Genomic DNA, 23,894 nt, shown 5'->3' on the forward strand with positions numbered 1-23,894 from the left:
ATATTTTAGTATGTTGGCTCTGCAGTGAAGATGCTGTCCTTCGCTTTCCACTACTTTCTTTTGCATCATTAGGACAGATGGCCAAGCCTAACCTACAGGAACATGGGATGTCCCCTTAAAACTGTGGTTGCTGAGGGTAGAGTGCTATCTTCATCATGGCAGGTGCTCTGCTGGTGCTGTGAGCAGGGAACCTAATTCTACACACTAGAAGGTGCTGCAGGAACCCAAGTGATCTATTTCTTCCCCTCCTGAGGCTTTGTTTCTTCTATCATGGTCGGGGCACTTAGAATAAGTGTCTGTCCTTATAGCCTAGAGGTGTACTATTCAGAAAAGAATCATAGGCACACACAGGCATATTATATATTTTCATACCCATAGATACATCATCCTTTCCAAGATGAGGGTTCAGAGAATATTGCAGAGTGTGGAGAGAATGGAGGATCTGAAGGAGGAGTGTGGTAGGAAAGCCATTTCCTCTAGCTTAGCATGATCAGCAGCCATGAGCAGGAAGACTGCTGCTGTGATCCACTGAATGCCGTTGCCCACGGTCATGGTAACGAAATAAGAAAAATACTACCTTGCTGAACAGATTGATGCTGGTGGAAAAGCTGTTAGACTTCTCTCTTAGAGGGACAAGAGGGTCGGCAGACCTGAGGTTCCAGCCACTGCTCCCTCAGACCCCTGTCTGCATCTTGTCTAGAGCGGGTGTCCAGGTATATCCGAGGGGGAAGTTTCCTAGGGACTGGTAATCTAGCGGTGCAGTTTCTGTGAGTTGTCACCCGTGCTGAGAGTGGGCTTTTCAGTGATGGGGCCACCAGGGAGTGAGTGGTGGGGCCACCGTGCTTTGGTAACGCCAGTAAACTGGTTCACCAGTTTGTACTTGGGTGGAATTCTTTCTTTGGTGTCTGGAGGGTGAACAGACTTTTGCTTTGTGCAGAAAAGGTCACACAAAATGGAGGACAGTTAGGCAATAAGAGCTGGATGAAGTGGGAGTCGGGAGTGGGGGGCAACCCCCAGTTGGAGGGTCTCTGACTGCAGCATTTGGGCCAAGACAAAAGATAAAGCACAAAGGGTGAAAAAATGCACTCTGCGCTTTGGCTCTGAACTGGTTTTGGTTTGTTTGTTTTTAAGATTTACTTATTATATATACCTGTTCTGCCCACATACCAGGGCAGGGCACTAGATCTCATTATAGATGGTTGTGAGCCACTATGTGGCTGCTAGGAATTGAACTCGGGACCTCTGGAAGAACAGCCAGTGCTCTTAATCTCTGCAGCCCCTGAGCTGGCTTTGTAGTCGATTCTTGTCTCTAGAGCCCCTTGCAGCCTAAGGCCACACCCCCAGATAGTGCAGGTACCGGGTCAAATGTCAATCTTCCTCACAACAAACCCCAGCAGATAACTACCACAGCCATTGGCTTAGTGATCAACAGGCCCACTATAAACTGGAACCACCACCAAGAGGCCCAGGACTTCAACGGCAGTGTTACTGATGAGCATGGCTTTACAACCATTGGGTATCCTGAGCTGGAATCCCCCTGATTCGGAGCCTGGGCAACATCAACAGTCATGTGCTGTAGATGACAGCCTTCCAGACCACAGCTACTGCCCTCCTGCCTAACCCTGCAGGAGGCATAAAGTCTGGAGGTCCCTAAAGGAAACAGCCATTAGAGGGTCCTCTCAGAAAATGACTCCTGGCTCTTTGAGCTATATGCTCCTTCTTTGCCTCGCACCATACGTATCTGGGTGACACCGAGGACCCTGCTAGAACCATCTCCAGGAGACAGCTCTATCCTCAACCCAGAGACTGGCCACCAAGGCCCCATTCTGGTGCCTCGGGGGTTCTAGATCTGGGGTGGCAGGTATGTGGTCTTGTTCCAGGGTCCTTCACGTTGGTCTTTAGAATCTCAGTCCTCTGGTCCCTTCAGGAGAGCCGATACAGCCTCTCTAGGCCAGCTGAGCTTCCTAGAGTGTTCAAAACCCACATCAGCTTCAGGCTGATTTGAGGGCTTCTTGCCAACGTCACAGATTCCTCTAGTCCATGGTACATGTTCGCTTCTAGGTGAGTGTCAAGCTCTGAGAATCTTGGCTCCTGTGGGGTGTTTTGGAGGACGTGGCTGATGTGGATGCCTCCTGGAACTCCCTGGCCATGTAGTAGTAGCAGATGGCATCCAGGCAGCAGTTGGCATCTGAGAGTCTACTTGTGATGGACAGGGCACGGCTGAAGGTGTAGCGGGCGGCACAGGTGTTCAGGCCCAGGGAGACCTGCACGGTCAGGACCACATGCAGTGGTAGGAAGCAGATGACAAACACAGCCAAATTGGCCCAGACCATGCGGGTGGCCTTGCGGGTGGCCTCTGCCTGCGCCACGTCAGTGGTTGGCCTCTGCACCAGGACAGTCACAACCTGCAAAGAGCAGAAGACCACTATGGCCAGTGGCAGGTAGAAGCCCAGGAGCGAGAAGGTAATGGTGCTGAAGTTGTGCCGAGTGTGGCTCCTGAAGCAGAAACCACCCTCCTGCAGCCCCAGGCGCCAGCGCACGACCAGCGAGGCGACCACTACCACCCAGAGGGCCACACACACTGCAGCAGCCTGTCGTGGGGACCGAAGCTCACGGGCACGCATCGGATGCCGCACTGCCACGTAGCGGTCCACAGCAATGGCAGTGACCAAGCTTATGCTCATGTACCTGTTGACCAGGTAGATGCCCTGTGAGAGCTGGCAGGCTGGCGTGTCTGACGTGTTTCTCAGGGAGTACAGCATGAATGGCAAGGAGCAGAGCAGGCAGAGGTCAGCCACAGCTAGGTTGGTCATGTAGACCCGGGTCTCCGTCCACTGGTCCATGCGCCAGCAGAACACCCAGAGTGCCAGGCCATTGAGCAGCAGGCCCAGTACCAGCAGCAGGACTGAGTAGATGCCGAAGATGTAGTTGAATGGCTCCTGCCACACGCTGCCGTTGCAAGTTGCATTCATGGTCCCGGGGCTGCAGGAGGGTCAGGAAGTCAGTGACAGTAAGTAGAAGGAGGAGCCCCAGGGTAAGGCCTTACTCCTGTGCCAAGGCCTGCTTACCTCTATACAGGAACTATGGAGCAAGCATGCACCACACTGTGAAACTCCCCTTTCCAAAGAAACCATAGAAACTAAACATCTCAAAGTCACCCTCAAGGCCTAACCTTTTCTCACTGTATTTAATAGGTAAGGCGACCAAAGCCTCCAAGACATTGGAAGACCTACTGTTGCAGTGACCAGGCCAAAGCTAGAGACAGAATGACTCCTCTCATCCCCCTGGCCTTTCTCTCCTTGGACCAGCCTATTGCAGGGGAGAGGGGGAGGGAGGGATGCCTACAGGTCCTGTCTAGGAAGCCTCCAATTGTCCTAGGCAGAGACTGACGTCCATTGGCCTAACTCAGCATGCAGCTCTCAGTAGGGAGATCTCAGAGGCAGCCCCACCTATGGGCCTAAGGATCCCGAGGAGGGGCCTTGCAGCTTTCTGCCCCAACATGGCTGTAAGAAGACACCTACACTTGATTCACAGATATGGCCGGCACCCACTCTGCCCAGTCTGTCCCCAAAGCACAGAACAACAAGGGTATATAGAACTCTGGAAAGCTGTGGGAACTTCCGAGAGGCCACCACCAGACCTGCATCATTCCAAGGCCCCCCGTACCCCCAGGCTCATGTCTGAGATCAGGGTACAGACACACAGTTCTCAGTGGTCATAGCCCTGTCCCTCCAGGACCTGGATGTGTTTAGAGGCCCATGCCACTGCCATTGCCAGGAATGTCCCCAAGGCCACCCTCCACTGCCCACACTGGCCTTTTGCTCCCCTGTCTACTCCCTGTAATAAGGCCCAGGAGGGGTACTGAGCCCATCAAGCCCCACAAAGGTAGGCGTGGGCAGTGATGCCCAGGGCGTGGGCAGTGGTGCCTAGGGCGTGGACAGTGGTCTGATGCCCAGGGCGTGGGCAGTGGTCTGGTGCCCAGGGCATGGGCAGTGGTGCCCAGGGCGTGGGTAGTGGTCTGATGCCCAGGGCGTGGGGAGTGGTCTGATGCCCAGGGCATGGGCAGTGGTGCCCAGGGCGTGGATAGAGGTCTGATGCCCAGGGCGTGGGGAGTGGTCTGATGCCCAGGGCGTGGGCAGTGGTCTGGTGCCCAGGGCGTGGGCAGTGGTCTGATGCCCAGGGTGTGCCAAGTGGCACAGCAATCAGACTCCCCGCCTCATCCCACCGTCAGGCCAGCCTCGGTTATCCCACCACAGCGGCGCCAGTGTGACTCCACAACACTGGGTGGGAACTAACACAAGAAACTGGCAGCAAGTGCCGAGCCCAGGCACACTGGACACCTGGCCCACCCCCTTGATCCATGCTGGGTACCAGGAAAGTCTGGAGAATTGGATGAGTCACAGCTCTCGGTTTTGCTACAGGGGCTTCCTGCTGGGGAAGATGACAGGAGGGGAAGAGCTGTGTCCACCAGGGAGAGTCAGGCCTCAGCTGGCTGTCTGCATTGGAAACATGGAAGGAAACATGTTTCCTTTCCCACACTGGAAATGGGCAAGCACCCACCCCAGCGACTGCAGACAGGGAGCTTAATGCACGCTAGATTGAGCCGGGGCTCATTTCCTCTTTGGTCCCCAGGGAACTTGCAGGCCCCAGTTCATTAGAGAAGCCAGGCACAGATTCCAGCGGAACGGCTATCACATTTCCGTGTCTAGAGCCCATGTTTGCTGGGTTAGAGTGGACTGCTTGCCAGCTATCACAATTTCATTAGCCCTGCTCTGCATTGCTTGTTTGTTTATTTTCATGCAACTCAGGGTTCTGAGGTCCCTGGAGGGAGCCTGAGCCAGGCTGAGCGCTGAGGGTGTCCCCAGAGGCCCTGGCACTGACCACTAAGATGGCCCTTCCTGTCTGCCAATCACTCACCCAGAAGCAACTTGTGGGGCCTCCAGCAGAACCTGCCCCTGGAATTTGTTCAGTATCCAATGGCAGCATCCAGGAGCTGGACAGAACGGGTCCTGGGCAGCCTATGGGGAAGGGCTCCATGCTACCAGCAGCTGGGCCCCCACCTGAGGCCCCTTCACCTAAAAATGCAGCCCCCCACTCTTACTCTCTGCCTCTGGGCTCGGAAGGGGCAGCCTGACTTCTCAGCTACATGTGGCTGTGAGATGTATGTCCACACTGTCCCACACGGCTCCATGGGGACTTCCTGTGACATACCAGAGCTTGGTATTTTCAGGTTAGTCTCAGCATGACGCAGCATTTTGTAGGGTTAGATCAAAGCCTCTGCTCATTTAAAAGGTAACACAGAACCCTAATGAAAAAGGATTCAAACGTTCCAAGAGGTCCTGTTAGAAGCAGCCTGCTAGGGAACGCTGTTCCTTCAGGGCACCTTCTGCCAAGTTCCAGGTGTCAAGTCTCAGGGCCCAGTGTCAGCCAGTCCCAGATGCTAGGGCAGGTGGGTTGCCCTAGGCCAGCGCTGAGATGCATGGTCTGGAGAAGCTGCCGGTGCTGCTGGGTTGGGGAACTTCCTACCTGGGGGAGATGTGGAGCTGACAGGAGAAGGGGGTTCAGCTGTGCCTAGCGCAGGCGCTGTCCTCCACCCAGCAAGATGGAGCCCCCTGTGTACAGGAGAAGCAGGAGGCTGCCCTGAGTTCAGTGCTGCCCATTCAGGGAAGAGGTTTGTGGAGGCAGAGGGAAGCCTGAGCCCCCGAGCCTGTCCCTCACCTTTCCTGATGTCTGGATGGGGACCCACAGATCCCCGAGAGCTTGTCTGCTCATAGTCAGGCCCAGGGGCCCTGTCCACTGCCTGAAATTTGGAGGCAGGAATAAGGCACTATCCGTTGGCTACTGCTTGGGCTCTGAAACTGCAGAGCCGGCACCCCTATGGAAATGCCCCAGGGCCTTAAGAAGGCCTGTGCCTGGAAACTCGATGCTCCTCTCTAAGGCACAACCCATTATTTTCTTTTCTAGTTTTCAAGTGCAAGACACCACCTACAAAATAGACTTTGGAGTCTCAGACGAGGAAGACACCGAGCCCAGAAACCTCCCGAATTACTGTGTATTTGCAACTCAAGTCATCCCCTCCCCAACTCCACCCCTTTGGAGCATAGCGCACTGGTCCTGAGCCCCCAGGACCCAAGTCCCCAGTCCAGTCCCAACTGTTCTCAAGCATATCTATCTGACAGACCCCAGCCAAACCCACCTAACTGACAGACCCCCGTCCATCCAGCGCCGCCCTCACCTCACCCCGTGGGCCCCAGCCCAGCACCCCTCTTCTGACCAAACGCCACTGCCCCCGCCTTACCCATCTGACAGATCCCAACCCAGCCTCCTTCATCAAAGGTGACCAGCCGCATGCAGCTCTGGCCCACGTGGAAGCCCCAGCTACATCATGTCACGCACCTGCTCTCGCTGGCGCTGAGGACTGACAATGGCGAGCCTCACGGCTGTCTGTCTCAGCCTGCAGTGAGTTGAGTGGCTGCTGGACTTATTGACGGCAGCAACAGGGAGGCGGCAGCTCCCCGCCCCCACCGCCTGCTCTGCTTTCGCCAGTCCTGAGGCTGGGTTGAAACGTGGAGATTCCGGGAAGGGAAGCTGGTACCTGCCACCTCTGATGACACCTACAGAGAAACAGCAAAGGAAGCATTTGCTCTGGAAACAACTTGAAATGGTTAACCAGCAGGCAGCTCAGCCGCACCCTTGGATGCTTCCTCTTCCTCAGCACACTTCATTCTTTTTTTATCGTGACCGGGCAGGCCCCCACTGTATCTGTGGTCAGGAAATGGCACCCTGTACCCTGCTCCCTGACCAGAGGCAGCAATGTCCCCCCTCACATGACCATGAAGATGTGACTGACAGTCATGTCGCACACCCCTACCTGACAGATGACACAATCCGCATGCGTGTATAGGACAGAGGCAGGCCTGGTCAGTCAGCCCACAGACTAAGTCACTTTTGACCCACCTCCTCAGAAGCCTTTCCAGGCCTCAATCTCTTAGTCCAGACTACCCTTTACTCCTGTAGGCCTTGGGAAATATTCTATGCCACAAACATCTTCACTTAGAGCTCAGGGTTCTTTCCCTAGGCCATTCTTGGAGATCACCTCCCCAGCCCCAACCACCCAGGGGTTGGGACCTTTTCCACACATGAGCCCCACAGCCTCTGACCACAGACTGAGTTTCTGTCTTCAAAAACAGCAAGGGCCTAGGTAGAGCTTCAATTCCACTCCTCCCCATCTTCCAGAGGTGGAAACTGAGACCCGGAGGAGGAATTTATTGGGTAGGGAGTCCACACTAGTCTGCTGTCTCTCAGCCTGAGCTCCCGCCCAAGGGGGAAGTTCGGCCTCAACCTCTCTGTTTCACTGCGCCCTAGGCACAGCCTCTGACTACCTTTCCTGACCTGGGTCCCAAGACAGACCTGGTGTGGAGAATCCCACCTGGGGCTAAGCTATTCCCAGGAGAAGAAGTGTCTCCTGCCTGCACACTGGTCTGAGTTTCCATCTCCCCAACTTCAACCTCTGGCCACAGGATCTGTAGAAGGTGCTGCTGGGTAGAGGCTTGGTACCCCACTTTTATGTGGACTGGCTCACAGGGTAGGGTACCAATCCAGGCGCTTCTTACCTCTGAATAGGTAGGCAGGACAGCAATATCAAGACCCCTCTCCCCTCCCCACCGAGTTTCTCCCCAGCAGTAGCCTGGTGATCTAGAGAGTAATGTGTCCCGGGAAGATGCGGGACATGCGGGGTCATGGTGGGCTCTAAGCCACCATCTTCTCTTGCTCGGGGCACAAGCTGCTCTCTATCTACCGTGTCTCCATACCTACCAAGCCTATGGGGATGCCCAGCCCTTTTCTCAGGGGATTTAGATGCCCAGGTCTCAGAGACCTGGTCATTGCTGGTCAGGTTCCAGGGTCCTGGCCAAGTCCCCACTGTCCCTGCTAGGCAGTCTCAGGACCATAACTGCAGTCTTCTGCACGAGACTGACTGGTGCCTCTTGCCTCTACCAGCCTCAGGTCCTGGGTACCACCCCATCCCGAGGCCACCCAGGTCCCTGCGTGGCAGCCCTCACCCTCTTCGCAGCCCCTCGCCCTCCTCCCATATGCTGAACCTGTTAAGTCCACAGCAGGCCCAGTCTTCCGTGTCTCTGTCTCTCCTTCTCTGCCTGTGGCTCAGGATGGAGCTCTCAGCTACTGCTCCCTGCTGTGGTGATAATGGACTGACCCTCCAAACCTGTAAGCAAGCCCCCAGTTAAACGATGCCTTCCCTAAGAGTTGCTGTGGCCATGGTGTGTCTTCACAGCAAAGAAGACAGACCAGAGACGGGAGCTCAGGCCTGCGGCATAGGAACACAATGTCCTCCCCTGGAGGATGCAGGGTACCACGACCAGCTCCAGTGGCTGAGACAAGCATTGGTTTTTCTTGAAGGCTGTTTGTTTCAGGGCTCTATTAAGTGCTGTGTCCCATCTAAGTGACCATTTGGCCACGCACAGAAGACCCACCCCAGGAGAGAGGATAAGACGGCAGGATCCTCTGTGTCCTTGACCCTGGCTGTGCAAGGTAGGGCTAGCAGAGAGGATGTGAACTGTTTCCCAGTCACACGTTGGCACTTTCAGTTCCCTCTTTCTTCACAGAACCAGGTCTGGAAATAACATCTTCCTGGGAACACCCCTCCCCCACTGGCTGGGCCAAAGCCCACGGAGACGTGACCCTGTTTCTGATGCTTTTTGTGTGTGTGTGTGTGTGGTGGGTTCACAGACTAGAATCCACAAGGGGTGGGAGCAGAGTGGAAATACAACGCCGAGGGCTGTGAGTCCCATTCAGCCGTCGGCCCTGGACGGTCCAGCCTCTCCCTTCCCATTCTGCTCTCACGGCAGGGTCTTCCAATACCAGTCCTCAGCCTGTCAAGGCCACCTCCCTTTCCTCCACAAGTCATACCCCCCTTCACAGAACCCTTGAGCTCCACTTGAACTGAAGCCCTTCACTGTCTCAGGACCCCAAGCTTTTCACCTTCTCAGTAAATGTCCACCAGGAAGCCTCCCCTACTGTCCGGAAGCCCCCAGCATGCAACCTGGTGTGGATTCCAGGAGTTTCCAGTGAGACACCCTGGGCACACCCTCACTCCATCCACTCCCTCCCACACTGGACCCAGCAGCCTCTCTGCAGGCCTAGCCTCAATGCCTCCTGTTCATCTCCGCTGGGACTGCTGGGCATTTCCCATGCCACAGTTTTCTCCTGGGTGGTTGTGGCCCTGCTACGGTCCTCCTCTGTGGGTCTGTGCCTTTGTCGCCTCTGCAGGGTGACCCTGACAAGGTACAGGCTGTGGCTCTCTCCTCCAACCCCAGAACCTGAGAAAGGCTACCAACTTGGTCCTTGCCTCTGTAGGCCTTGCCGGGCAGCCCATGACACGGCCCAGACTTTTGTCTGGGTCTAACTCTTGCAGAACTCTTGTCCACAGGCAGGACACACTCAAGTATCTGATGTAGTGGCGGGATCCTCGATTCTCCTGAAAGTCCCTGTAAGTAAGGCTGGGGGCAGTGGGATCTTCATTAAGCAGCTGTGAGGAAGGTGGCCCTGTGGGGATGGGCGCCTGGGACTCTGTTTTCTCTGCTACTTTTCTGAGTACTTGAAAATTCCCACAGGTTTGCAGAATAAAGAAATGAGTGTGTACAGCTGTGAGATGGTCCATCAGTTATCCAGGCAGATAAAGTAGCCAGGAAGTCGGAGGACGTGAGGCCACAAGGCCACACATTGTGGGCGTCCCTTCAGTCTGAGACTTGCCCCATATAGCCCCTTGATGGCTGCACCCCAGCCTCTCCTGGTCTTTCTGAGCAAAGAAGCCCCCTCAGGCTCCTCCAGCTTCCTGCTATGGCACCTAGAAAGAGATTTGGTTTGAGGCAGGGAAGGCCTAAGCTTCCTCTGAATGTGAGGTGACTTTCTTTACCTTTTCCATAGAGCAGGGGGTTGAGAGCCTTGTTGGTAATAAGCTACCATAGGATGGTCAAGTGACATGGTGAGGACCCAAAGAATCCTTGAAGTACCTTGAATGAGGTCCTTAGGAAGCCCTGAGGAAAGCTAAAGGAGTTCTGAGGGGGCTTTCAGAGAGTTGAGGGGTGTATATGAAAGGGTCCTGGGGCTATCCCGAGAGAGCCCTGAAGAGGTCCTGAGGGGACACCAATGAGGTCTGAGAAGATCCTGAAGTATGCTGAGAGGGTTTTGTGGGCATCCTGAGAGGACCCTGAGGGGAGATTCTAAGGTCTCTGCCACAGCTCAGGACCTGTGAGCTCCTGAGGGGCCCCTGAGTTGTGAGGGGGTTCTGAGGGGCTGCAGTAGTACCCGCTGTCCTTCCTGCCCCACTCATCCCTCCTCTGTAGGAGCCCAGCACCCACCGCCAGCAGTGACTCTGTGCCATTGTTCCTTCTGGCCTTCCTGCCCACTTGTCCCTTGGTGCCCACGGATAGTTTACATCAACTGTGTCCTAAAGACAGCTAGAAGCATCCTTACCTCCCCACGGGCTGAGGGTAGGTACCGTCCCAGGACCTTCAGTCATTGACCCTGATGACACGCTCACCTCGGGCAGGGCTCTCACGCTCCCGGTGGGCCTTCCCACAGTGCTGCTCGGTTTCAATCTCGTCACACGCCCTTCTGGGCCTGGCTCCTGCCTCTTCAGAGCCTCCTTACCCTTTCGCTGCCCTTGAATTGCGTACTCACACTCAGCCCTCCTTCCCCTTTCTTAACTGGAAGGCTGGCTTCTGACCTCACACCAGCCCCACAATGGGGGATGCTATCTTCCACCATAACCCTCTAACCACCCACTGTGTTTCCTCAGTCTCAAGGGAGTTTCATGAGCCCTCTTACCTTTCTAACAGAGTCCTCCCAACCCACCTCCAGTCGGAGGGCCCCTCTAGCTACTCCCTTAACCCAGAATCCTGACAGACTTCTGGAGAGAAAAGCTCACAGGTCCTGAACTGTGGCAGAGACCTCAGACTAAAGAAATCTGGTGGGACAAAAATGCCAGCTCAAGCCGGGCAGTGGTGGCACACGCCTTTAATCCTGCCACTCAGGAGGCAGAGGCAGAGGCAGGCAGATCTCTCTGAGTTTGAGCTCAGCCTGGTCTACAGAGCGAGTTCCAGGACAGCCAGGGCTACACAGAGAAATCCTGTCTCTATAAAACCAATACAAGCCAGCTCATGAGAGTTGTATGTAGTAAACATCTCACTCCGCTCCAAATGGAATGGCCACCACCCAGAAGCTGACACTGGGCAAGAGGGGCCAGTCTCTCTGTGAGGGACTTTTCTATCTCCCCCATCAGCCTTCTGCTTGTGCAGCTTCTGTATGATGTCTTGGGTGGGCCAGGAATTGGCTTAATCAGTACCCGAGACACACTGAGGCCGCTCTCTTGAGAAACCCAGAGCTGAGCGTTCTCACATCAGCCTGCGCTCTACCCCACGGCCACCACCTCTCTGAGACACTTCCTCTGAGGTTGAGCAAGATGTGGCTGGTGATAGAAATGGAAGCAGAAGAAGATATACGCACGGGCGGTTACAGATATGAAAAAGGTATCCCGCATCATCAAGACAAGACAGATAGAAATCACCTGCTCTGCAGCCCCATGACCATCCCCTCACACGGGCACAAGTTCAAGAGTCTGATAACGATCTCAGGGTGACTTCCTCTGCTATGACTCATTGATTTCTAAGATGTTACAACCCCAGTGGGAGGACCCAATATTGAGCAAAGTGAGAGCCATAATATTACTTGACCCCACACGCCTTATCCAGGAATCTACCACAGACAATAAGAGAGTGATGGACATACGCTTTAGGGCCAGCATTGCAGTGCAGACCTGGGAGTGGCAGCAACCCATATCTGTGGGGCTCTGGTTGAAGGAAGGATTCTGGCGCCATGGAGCACTGCATAGCTGTAAGAGGCAAGAGGGTCGTCTGTGTCTAAGACCTGTTTCTAGGCCAGGCAGTAGTGGTGCACACCTTCAATTCCAGAACTTGAGAGGCAGAGGCAGGCAGATCTCTGAGTTCGAGGCCAGCCCGGTCTGCAGAGCGAGTTCCAAGATAGCCAGGGTTACACAGAGAAACCCTGTCTAGAAAAACAAATAAAAATATATTTCTAAGCATGTTTATATGTATGTATGTATGTGTATGTATGTATGTGTGTATGTATGTATGTATGTATGTGTATATATGGGTTTGATAGAGTATACTGGAACATCATGCATGCTTTGTGAGTGTTCTATGCCTGAGCTATAACCCAAGTCCTCCTTTTCCTTCTATTTTTATACAGGATCTTACTAAGTCTCTCAGGCTGGTCCTGAACTCCCTCTGTATCCCAGGCCTTGAAGTTGTGATTTCCTGGTATTAGCCTCTAGGTCAGCCTGGGAAAACATGCCTGTCCACCAGACCTAGACAATTTATATTCTTTAATTTTTATACTTTTCCTTAATTTAATTTTTTAAAGACAGGATGTCACCGTAAACCAAGGTTAGACTAAAGCTCATGATCCTTTGCCACAGTGTGATGAGATTACAGGTGTGTGACACCATGCCCAGCTAATTTATATCTTGCTTACATGGAACCAGAAGCTTATGAATGTGGTTGGTTGCTTTATTTCTTTTTGAGACTGGGTTTATTTGGCTGAGGCTGGCTTTGAACTCCTGAGCCTCCACTTCTATCTCCCAGGTGCTACAATTACGGTATGTGCTACCATGCCCAGCCATCTTGTGTTTTCACAAATGAAATGTCTGTTTATATTTTATACATAAATTGTATATAATAAAAAGCAACATATTATTTTTGATTATGTTATTAGCCAGAGGGTACAGGTGTAAATGGGGTTAAGAGGCAGGGACAGAAGCTAGATTTTAGTACATGCACCTGGGGTTATAGATTTGGCTTTAGAGACACATACATGTCAGTGTAATTGCCAAATTGAACTATTTTTAAAAGATTTGTAATTTTCATTTGTGTGTTTATATGTGTCAGAGAGAGAGAGGGAGGGAGAGAGAGGGGTAGACAGAGACAGAGACAGAGGGACAGAGTCAGAGAGAAATATGCATGGATGTCCTCCGAGGCAGAGAAAAACCCCTGGGTACCCTGGGCTAGAGCTTCAGGTGGATATGAGCCATCCAGGATTGGTGCTCAGTTCCAAATTCTGGGCCCTCTGGAAGAGCAAGTGCTTTTAACCTCTGAGCCATCTTTCTAGCCCTGTGGTTTCATTGTTGCTGTTGTTCGGTTTTGTTTGACAGACCTTGAACTCTATATAAACCCGGCCATCCTGGAACTCAAGAGATCCACTTGCCTCTACCTGATTGCTAAGGTTAAAGGTAGGCATCTCCATGCCAGGTCTTACAAAGCTAAATTTTAGGAACTCTCAACGGTGAAAGCAAAACAAAGCTAGCTGACTTGTACTATCATTAGCTAACATAACCCTCTTATTCTCACAAGTGAGTATGAAACCCAGTCGTTTTGCAACCTAGTTGCAAAAAGGACGGCTGAAAAATGCTGTTTTCAGTAATAATTTCCAAATATTTCAAAATTATAGTTTGCCTATATATCAATATAATCCAAAAAATTGTCAAAATTATTGTGCAGTGTTTTCACAACCCCAGTTGGCACTGGCCCTGTTACCTAGCGCTGTGTGTCTGACGGAAGCACCGAATGACTGAGTATTACTTAGTATTGGGGTGGAGTGATCACATATGTGGTTACAAGGACATTGTAAGGATCTGAATTGTCTGTTTATACTTATCTTAAAAAATAAAGTATTTCTTAGTTCTGTCCACTGACAAAGCCTAGACACAAAGCTTAACCAAGTGTGCTCCAGGGTGTAATCGGTTATCCGCAGTACTCATACAAAGGTTTAACCAAGTAGTGACAAGTTCCCCTAAGGTCCGCACCTCAGCCTCTAAATACGGAATCTCTTGTGGAGTGAGAGAAACTCTTATAAAAGGCAGCCTGGGATGGGAAGAGCATAAGATGAACCCGGATGGTCTTTTTGTGCTAGAGAACCAAGTGGCCACAAAGATGACAAAGGCAACACCCATGGGGACTGACTGAGGCATGGACAGATTGGCTGCACTGTGTGAAGAAGGGATAGTCTGCGTATCAACAGGACACATTTAATGGAGTGGAACACAGCAAGTTTAAATCCACAAATCTGGGATCACCCTTTAGAAACCCATTACTCACTTCATAAGGTGCTAAGAAGAGTTTGTTTTGAAAAACCAGTCTATGAAAACGAAGACACACACCGTTGTCCTGCCCCTCTCACACAAGCTGCAACAGCGTGACCAACCAGTTCGGGAGGCTTCTTTACACCGCCTGCAGCTAGCACACCGAAGGAGGAGAGAACAGAGAGAACAGGTTGCAGACTCTAACGGATGGGCAAAGCTGGCATCAGCACTGGTGTCTTTCACAGCAGTAACACTGCTACACTCACACAAAAATTACCCTTAAAGCAAGCAGTTGAAGACAACAAAGATAGTATCGCCTGGTTTCTATGGATCAGGGGTCAGGGCTCAGCCAATCCAGGGCCTCTGGGTCTCATCTCAAAGCTCAGTAGGAGGGGACTGTCAGCTGAACCTCTCTCTCTCTCTCTCTCTCTCTGGTTTTGTGTTTTTGGTTTGGTTTGGTTATTTTTTTTGAGACTGAGTTTCTCTGTGTAACCTTGGCTTTCCTGGATCTCATTCTGTAGACCAGGCTGGCCTCAAACTCACAGAGATCTGCCTGCCTCTGCTTTCCAAGTGCTGGGATTAAAGGTGTGCGCCGCCACCGCTTAGCAGGGATCACTTTTTTTGCAGGCTCATGGACTTTCTGTAAGGCAAAGAAGTAATAAATGAACCCACTATCTTTGCTGCAGAAGCAGCCAGCTGTTAAAAACTTTTCTCCAGTGACTGTCCCTTTGTCTTCCCAGGGAAAGTACTCTACACCCCTTTCCCTGGAAAAAAAATACAACTTCTATATCCTTGTCATCCACTGCAGAGTGGACTGTTCCTAGGAAATAGACCTAGTGACTTTCTTATCAACAACTTTTCTTTAGACTTAAAGAACCCCAACCACCCAGTGTGTCAGATCTGACAAGCTGACATCTCTAACTGCATTGCTCATCTATCTGATAACCCCCCATGACTCTCTTTATAAGGCAGGGCCTGCAGCCCTGGGACAAGGTGTTGATAATCTGTATCTGGAGCTTGCCGGCTTTCCAAATAAACCCTTTGCCTTGCTCCATCGTGTCTTTAAGTCACTGGCATTTTGAGTGGCACACAATAAAAGGTTTACAGAATGAAGAGTCAGGCTCCCCTTTGCCTATATACAGAGAGCCCCTGGGCACCTGAACATTGGAGTCTCTCACAGCAGTTGCACACTGTGGGACTACAATGTGGCAATTGGTTCCCCTCAGAGACGGCAAGCAAAGAGGGAAGGCATCCTTGACAGGCCACAACCTAAGCTCAGAAGTGAGAGCCTACGGGCCATGTGGTGGTCCTCAGTAGTTTGTAGCTGCATCACAGAAAGATCTAGCAATCTTTCCTACAGTGTGGTCTTGCCAGAAATCCAGTAACACCAGAGTCTACTTGGGCATCTGGAGCTGCCTGGAAGTTGTTGGGAGAATGATGGGCATGGAACACTAAGTAAGGGATTCAAGCAGGCAGGCAGGATCAGTCAGGGTGGTGGGGTTTTTCAGGGCAAGCGATGAAACAGAGTCATGAGCTAAGGGGCAGATACTGGGTGGGGCACGGAAGATGCCCTCAATGAAGAGACCTAGAAGACACATCAGCAGTAAACTGGGTGGATCCTCTGGTCCCCACTGAGTTGCTGAGTCAAGATGGGTGGCCAGGGCACCTGTCACAACTAAGTCTGTGTCACAGTACCAGGCAGACAAGAAGGAAGGCTTTGTCGACTTCTCATTGCTATTGGCCCTGATGTCACAAAGCAAGAACCGGTTAACATACAGATGGGGCTAGTCTCCCTGCTAAGTGACTGGCAACAAGCTCTTGCCTTTGGATGGTCCTGGAAGGGGAAGAGAAAGGCCAAGTATTGCTGCAGATGTGGGGAGAGGCCACAGCCCTGGAGAAGCATCCTATGAAGAGTGTTTAAGCTAGGAGAGGGCAGACATGAAGTGTGCACATCCCAAGGAGATGGCGGCGCACTGGACACAGCCCGGACAGAAGAGACTGACTCTGCCTGTTCTGGCATACGTGCTTGGAGGCATCATTCTTCAGGGGACCTGCTGGCCCAGCCCACAACTGAGATGGACCACGCTTGAAAGAGCACATGGAAGATTCTGGCCTGCAGCCAAGTCCTCTGGTCCTGGCTCAGTTCTGGAACTTGCTTTTTCAAATTTAAGATGGGATTTGAACGCTGCCTCTTTCTACCCTGTTAGGAACAGAGGAGACCGCCATCCGGCCAGGGTAGCTGTGGTTATGAGAGGCTCATTCTGGACCTTTTGGTGGTGAAATGATTAAAACGATCTGAGCTGGCAGATGGAAGGCAGAGAAGTAATACTGGTCCTGGTTTAATCACCACCAACATGGGTGTGGTGGATTTGTGGATTTCTTACGTGTGACAGTTAACATTGGCTCTGCTGGGTGGTGGTGATGCATACCTTTAAAGCCAGCACTTGGGAGTAAGAGACAGGTGAATGTCAGAGTCTGAGACCAGCCTGGTCCACAGAGTGAGTTCTAGTACAACCAGGGCTACACAGAGAAACCCTATTGTGAAAACCAAAACCAAACAAATTAAGCCCCCCCCCAATATTGGCTGCCAATGTGACATGATCTAGAATCACCTAGGGAACAGAAGCCTCCTCAGGACTTTGGGGGCCCACTTCTGTACTGGTAGCCCCAAATCTATGCATACTGCACAATGGGGAAGAATCATGGCCCAGGAGAGCCAGACACTGGCTCAAGCCCCCAGGGAGTGCACTGAAGGCAGACATGGAGACCCTCTCAGGCTTTCTGGCTGGGAAAAGACTGAGCAAGGCTGTGGGACACGAGCCCTGGGTAAGAGCAGGCGGCTGTGTGCGATGGGTATGGAGGAGGGCAACAAGGGGGTCCACAGACAACTCAGAGGGACAAGACTCTGCTGAAGGTGCTCAGCTAAGGGGCAAAGTGCTATGGAGAATGTCTTTTTGTTTGTTTTTGTGTTGCCTTGGATTTTTGGAGGCAAGGTCTCTAAGTAATATAGAAAGACAGGGAAGCATACAGACAAGAGAAGGAAAAGGAGCCCCTCACCAGAGTCTGCTTGAAGCCTCTCCTCACCTAAAACTCAAGAGTTCTAAGGTAGTGAGCATCCACTCCCCTGTGGCATTCTAGGAATCCCACCAGAAGTCCCTTTGTAGTAAAAGTGCATGTCCTAACGCCCTAGTGTGACCCTAGTGGCTCCTACTTTTATTTCCCCATCTTGTAACCCCATCCAAGGCACTTTTGGACCAACCATACAATCCCATTTATTTAAATCTAGGAAAAGGGAAAACAATTGCTTAGCAACCTTTGGGATGTAACTTGAGTACGTGTGGCTAACACTAAGACACTTAATTGTGACTTTCTCTTGAGTGGTCACACTTGGGTATGTTTTATCTTTTCTGTCTCTCTCGTCCTCCACCATGTACTTAGAAATCTGTTAAAAGTGTCTTAATAAGCTGCCACTCCTCAAGAAGCCGACACTCATGATTCCAGGTGTGTCTTCGTTCCCTTAGGAACTTTCTATCTCTAGTAAGACTCCCACCAACTAGATACTGGCTTGCCCTAAAGTTATTTTGTACATCAAACCCAGCAATCTGATTCCCGGATTCCCCCGGGCTGCAGGTGACAGCATGGACCTATGTCACCATTGCAGCAGCTTCTGATAGTCTCATTCTGTGGCCCAGGCTGACTTGGAACTCACAATAGAGTCCAGGATGCCTTGAACCCAGGGCAATCCTCCTGCCTTCAACTCCCAGGTACTAGGATTGTAGGTGAGAAGCCACCCCCCCAGCTCTGTTAAGAATGCTATTCCATCACAGGCTTACTGTAAGCACATGTCTACCAAGATAGCAGAGTGCTACCGTGGCATGTGGGAAGCCCTAGGTTCAACTTTCAATACTGCAAAAGAAATTAATAAACGCCACCTGCCTAGAGTTAACCGAGGAGTCACTTCTTTGACAACAAGGCTGGTCTGTCATCCGGGCAGCACAGCTGCTGGGGGCCTTGGTGGATGCTCTGAGGAAACTTCAGCTATAAAAACCACTGTAACCATGGCTGTTACTGCAGCCTCGTCCTCTGCTTCAGGGGCCTGGCTCCAATCATGACTACTCCAGCAGCCTGTAATTACTCTGGGTGGCTATGGTTTGGCCTTGAAAAGCCTTGGTTGGTGTCTCGGTGACTTTGCTCATCTTTGTCCCTGGAGGAGTTCAGGGAGAACTTATTTGTTCCGACTGGCGCACATTCAAGGCTTATGATGGTGAACACTGAACACAAACTTAACGTACCTCTTCTCCGGCTCTATCATGCAGCACTGTTTTTGCTTTCTGGGGTCAGTCCTGGAGACGTCTCTTCCATTCACCAATGTGAAGCTCCAGTAAAGGTTAGTCCAAACGGACTCTTCCCTATTTGTGGTAGAGCAGGCTGACCTGGTTGCACAGAGCAGACAACAACTCATCTTCACTCTCAAGGTGCACTTCCTCGACTCCCTGAGCACTGAACCGTGGACTGCATCATGCAGTCACAAAGCATCCGTCCTTAAGGTCCCCGTGGACTCCCAGGTCACTAGACGCCAGTACACACCTGGTAGACACTATCTTGCTCCTCCTGCAGGCAGCATCCAGGAAAACCAATACAGTCTCACTTTGCAGATCTCTTGATAGACTATTTTAGTGGAATTCTGGCTAATACAAATGAACCCCCATTTACTCACCAGAAGAATTAAGGATAGAACTTGAAATGACCTTGGAGGGCCTCTTGCCCTGAAACTCCCTCATGCTCATACCACCAGAAAGCCACTTCCTCTTGTAGCTACAACACATATTACCACCTGGCTTCCTGCTACTCCGACCTTTCTTCTCACTGTCCCCCTGTCTTGTTGTGAGCTCGTCTTGATGCTGGCCCTTGTCGAGGCACACATGCTCCACAAGCAGATGCCACTGCTCTTACCGGCCTCACCATCACCTGTGCTCATGACCCCATACTGCCACCCTGGAGCCTGGCGTGAGTGCGGGGGCCGTGCAGGGGTCTGCTAACTGGTGTTTTCTCTCGGAAGCCTCCAAAGTCCTTCACAACCAGCTTGTAGCCAGATGACCTCATCATCCACTCCTTCCATCTCCCCAAACACTAATTTTCTCGAAAGTTCGCCAACCCAGAGAGAGATCTCTCTGTTGCCTACGCCAGATTTGTGAGTCTGGTTTTTCAATCTTCCTTCCTTTCCTCTTCCCCACTTCCAATTAATCCATAAATAAAACAAATAAGATCACATACATAGTGTGTATATTTTGTTTGAAATAAAACATAGAAGTAAGATCACATACACAATGGAGGAGATAACTGGAATAGAAAACAAAGTGCCAGATATCCAAAATAGGGGGAGCATAGGCGGGATAGGGCACAGGGGGCAGCCGAGAAAAACAGAAAACAAAGATGTCACTTCAGATGAAATCGGAAATTGCTTAAATGCAGCCTGATACCAACAATCCAGTCGTTGACTTCTTTCATAAATATTGGTTAAGTTCTGTTTTCAAAATATCTTTTTAAAGATTTATTATATATTCAGTGTTCTGCCTACAGGTCAGAAGAGGGCACCAGATCTCATTACAGGTGGCTGTGAGCCACCATGTGGTTGCTGGGAATTGAACTCAAGTCCTCTCGAAGAGCAGCCAGTGCTCTTAATCTCTGAGCCATCTCTCTAGCTCTCAAAGTATTTTCTAATGTTCTTTTAGTTATCACTGATCTTTGAAGTATTTCTAAATGTGTTGTTTTGGGAACATTTCAAGTTAATAAAAATATTTGTCTTAGTTTTTTGAGACTTAGTCTCACTATGTAGCCCAGGGTAGTCTTGAACTTATAGCCATCCCCCAGCCTCAGCCTCACATATACTGAGATAGCAAATAGTGCCATCACCCCCAGCTTCTGGGGCTTTCTTTAGATGTCATAGCTCTTTGTTAATGGTTTATTGTTAAGTTTAATTATACTTAAGGAATATACTGTGTATAATTTAAAGACTTTTAAAGAAGATTGTGTGTGTGTGTGTGTGTGTGTGTGTGTGTGTGTTTACATGCATTCACCACCCACATGGCTACACAGCCTTCAAGAGGCCCACAAGACTTCAGCCAGAGAGAACTCACGCAGCCCTATGGACAACTCTCTATTGCCCATGAGGTTAATATTCAAGTCCTGGGGTCCCACAAGGCCTTTGCCTGTCCTTCTAGCCTAATCTGGGTGCTGTTCTGGGTAGTCCTCTCCCCACACTGCAGACCCATCCCTGAGGGTGCCTGGTCCACACTCTGCCCCCTGTCGATCCACTGTATGCTCATCCGCCATCTCGTTGTCCGGATGCTGAGGCTACCTGTGTGTACATGGTCCTCCCTAAAGGGCCAGGGGCTCCAAGGTGGAGGTGCTGGACATCGCACTACATCTAAGGCACTGGCATATGCAACCAACATATGCACATGGTGTCTGCAGGATGAAATGAGGTTGGGACATGAAGTTGTGTCAAGTGAGTGGCCCTCCTGCTCTGCACCCTTGCTGGGCATGGAGGAGGAGAGACAAGCCCCGATCAATTAGGATGCAGAGTTATAGGTACAAATACTACAGCGTCCTATGACACCTACCCAGCCTGTGGGCACCGGCAGAGCACAAATGCCGATTCCTGGGCCAGCAGCCCCCGAAGCTAGTCACACCTTCCTGGTAGGTGGACTCCTGGCCAGCTGCAAAGGGGTAAGTATCCCAGGAGATCAAAGTTTAGCATAGCTTGAGCCCTCGTCTGGGTGGGGGGGACTGCACACATCCTTGCTGAGCTTACACCTGTGTCCCTTGAGATGCAAGGCCATTGGCGACATGGCCTCAGCCCAGACCTGAGACAACACTGTCTATGTGGGTGCTGTCTCTCAGAGGACAAAAGAGTAATGGCCAGGCACGGGGGGGGGGGGGGGGCAGGCAGAAAGTGCTCCCAGCCAGCAAGGCCAGCCTGCCCTACACCAAAGCAGAGAAAGTCCCTCTGCCAGAGCAGCTCCACCCAGAGCCTTGTGGTGGCTCCACAGGCTGCAATGTATCTCCAAGAGCAAAACGATTCTCCCATTAATTTCATGTGGAGGCAAACCTGGCTTAAATCTGGTAAATATCAAAGGATAAAAAAGATAGGAAAAAAACAAGAGAGGTGGCTCACGCCTTTAATCCCAGCACTCGGGAGGCAGAGGCAGGCGGATCTCCATGAGTTCGAGGCCAGCCTGGTTTACAGAGTGAGTTCCAGGACAGCCTCCAAAACAATACAGAGAAACCCTGTTTCCAAAAACCAAATACATACATACATACATACATACATACATACATACATAAAACTAAGAGAAGCATTCCTGGGAAGCTTTGTAAGTTAGTAAGGCATGTTTATCAGTGGGAAGGGGTGAGGGGGAAGAAAGAAGAGGTGGGGCCAGGGAAAGGAGAGGGGTCAGGAGAATACAGGGACAGAGCCTGGGATGCGCTGGTGGGCCTATATGATGCTCAACGCTCTGATGAGCCCAACCCAACCCACTGAGCCTCCTATCCCATGCTGCCCCTCATGACCACCCGCCCTCAGGACCAAGACTCCATACTCACCCTAGGCTCTGGACCCTCAAGGTTGACTGAGTCTGGGAGGAAGGAGGGGTGGGAAAGGTCGGAGGGACAGCCAGAACTGGGCAGCACACAGCCTCAAGAGGCGTTTACCCACTCTTCTGGAGCAGGAAGTCCTGGGAAGGAGCCGGGCTGGCAGAGTGGCCAAAGTCTCCCAGGTAGGAAACATTCTCACACAAACACACCCAACCCGCCCTTCTGGATCTGCCAGGCCCACCCTCATGCCTTCCTGCCACCACAGGTGCTCAGCAGGCACCGTGTGGCCCTGGGCACCAGGGAAGACAAGCCCTGCTGACATGTCTCAGCTCTTCCCAGAAGCCTGCCACTCCTACCAGGTTGCTCCACGTATCCCATGGCTTACAAACAACAGGAATTTGCCTGACACTTCCAGGGGCCACAAGGCCAAACGCAAGGTCTTGGAGAGCCAGTGGCTGGTCTGCGGCTGGTGGTCTTGCTGCAGCCTCATGTGCTGGAGAGGTAAGGAGCTCTCCAAGGTCCCCTTTATAAGGACACTCTATTAGCTTCTTTTCTCATTGCTGTGATAAAATATCTGATTTAAAGCAACCACAGGAAGGGTGGGTCTATTTTCGGTCACGAAAAGTGATGCAGTCTGTCACAGTGGGAAGATCTGACAATGGCAAGGTATGGCGCACGGCAGCTGGTCACTGGTGTCTGCAGTCGGGAAGCAGGGACAGGGTCTGATGGTCTACTTTGTCTGGGCCTCCAGCTGACAGAGCGGCACTCTTACATTCACGTTGGGTCTGCTCACCTCAGTTAACCTGAGAACAGGCATGCTCAAGATGTTCCTGGGGGGATCCTAAATCCTGCCAAGTTGACGAGATCCTGCCACCCCCTCAGACCTGCTCCCACCCTGGTTAAGCTAGTCCTGTAGGCCCGATGACTGTGGAAACTGCCACTACAGGGCTTGGCATACTCAGGGTGGCGGGATCAGGACCTAACCATCACAAACAGTAGTACCCCTCATGCAGTCTCCGCCTGTGTCCTAATCACCTTGCTAAGGGGAGGGCAGACTTTCAGATCGTGGGGGTGACTCCATGGCCTTGGGAGTGCCATTCCCCGCCTGTCCTTTAATGTCCCCTAGAGTCCACAGTGGCCTATGTTCACCCTTCCAAACCAGGGCTGTCCTGAGAAGTAACAGCCTGGCGGCTGTTCACCTAGTGCCTGCCTCAGCTAGACACCTGAACTCCTTAGAACATGGGAGGCAGGCGGGATCTGGCTGAAAACACCCCAAGATCCTAAGAGCAGGCCGCAGCTTAAGTGTACCTCCTGGAGGAAACACACAGAGGAGCAGCAGTCTGGTACTGTGGTAAGTCCTCAAAAGGCCTCCCTCAGGAGCCGTGGTATTGCTGAGAAGCATAGTAACGGTGGAACTCTAGGCAAGGGTGTGGGGATCCAGGCACCTCCAACCCCTAAGCAGACCTTTGACTCAGTCTAGTAGCTGGGAAAAGTCCACTGGGTGGAGGCTTAGGTGTGTTCCTTGGGACAGCCTAAGGGGCCAGGCACTCCTGGGACCTTTCCTGTAAGCTGTCAAGCAGAGGGCTGCTGGGGGATGTCCTTCTTCTATATGCTGTAAATGTTTCTTATTAGTTATTGAATAAAGCTGTTTTGGCCAATGGACAGCCAGGATGTAGCCAGGCAGAAAGTATAGGCGGGGCTACCAGACTAGACGTCTGGGAAGAGGAACTCAGAGAGTGAGTTGCCAGGGAGACGCCCATGTAGCTGCCAGGAAGGTAAGACGTCTGGGCATTCTCTGGTAAGCCAAAACCACGTGGAGATACAAAGATTAACAGACATGGGTTAATAATTTAGAGAGAGCCAGCCAATAGGAAACCTGAGCCATTGACCAAACGGTTTATAATTAATATAAGCCTATGTGTGTTTATTTGGGACTAAATGGCTACGGGACTGGGTTGGACAGAAACTTCCATCTACAGGGGGCTATTCTTCAAGAGTCCTCTTAAGATGTCCCCAGGTATACTACCAAAATAGACAGTTGAGAGGGGGAGGGACAGCAAATAATAAACATGCTGGCTTGGGGAGCAACTGGAGGGGACCCCTAGGAAGGGCTGCTGTAGCAGTG

At 51.7% G+C, this 23,894-nt stretch overlaps 1 protein-coding gene across 7 annotated transcripts; it reads right to left on the reverse strand.

Annotated features, from left to right (window-relative positions):
* Nucleotides 1–346: 346 nt before the first annotated feature.
* Gpr35 (G protein-coupled receptor 35) lies at nucleotides 347–23,629 on the reverse strand. 7 transcript variants are annotated; one of them, XM_040753001.1, is made up of 5 exons: nucleotides 21,779–23,629; nucleotides 18,466–18,606; nucleotides 14,190–14,327; nucleotides 6,397–6,614; nucleotides 347–2,982 (listed from the first exon to the last, which is right to left on the reverse strand). In XM_040753001.1, exon 5 carries the CDS (start codon nucleotides 2,970–2,972, stop codon nucleotides 2,058–2,060), a length of 915 nt encoding a protein of 304 aa, XP_040608935.1. In that variant the 5' UTR covers nucleotides 2,973–2,982; nucleotides 6,397–6,614; nucleotides 14,190–14,327; nucleotides 18,466–18,606; nucleotides 21,779–23,629; the 3' UTR covers nucleotides 347–2,057. The 7 variants fall into 7 exon arrangements, with proteins under 7 accessions (XP_040608935.1, XP_040608936.1, XP_040608937.1 ...); XM_040753002.1 differs by lacking the exon at nucleotides 14,190–14,327; XM_040753003.1 differs by lacking the exons at nucleotides 14,190–14,327; nucleotides 18,466–18,606.
* Between the last annotated feature and the right edge of the window lie 265 nt (nucleotides 23,630–23,894).

This window comes from Mesocricetus auratus, unplaced genomic scaffold, assembly GCF_017639785.1.
Source record: "Mesocricetus auratus isolate SY011 unplaced genomic scaffold, BCM_Maur_2.0 Super-Scaffold_100010, whole genome shotgun sequence".
Classification (NCBI taxonomy): domain Eukaryota; kingdom Metazoa; phylum Chordata; class Mammalia; order Rodentia; family Cricetidae; genus Mesocricetus; species Mesocricetus auratus.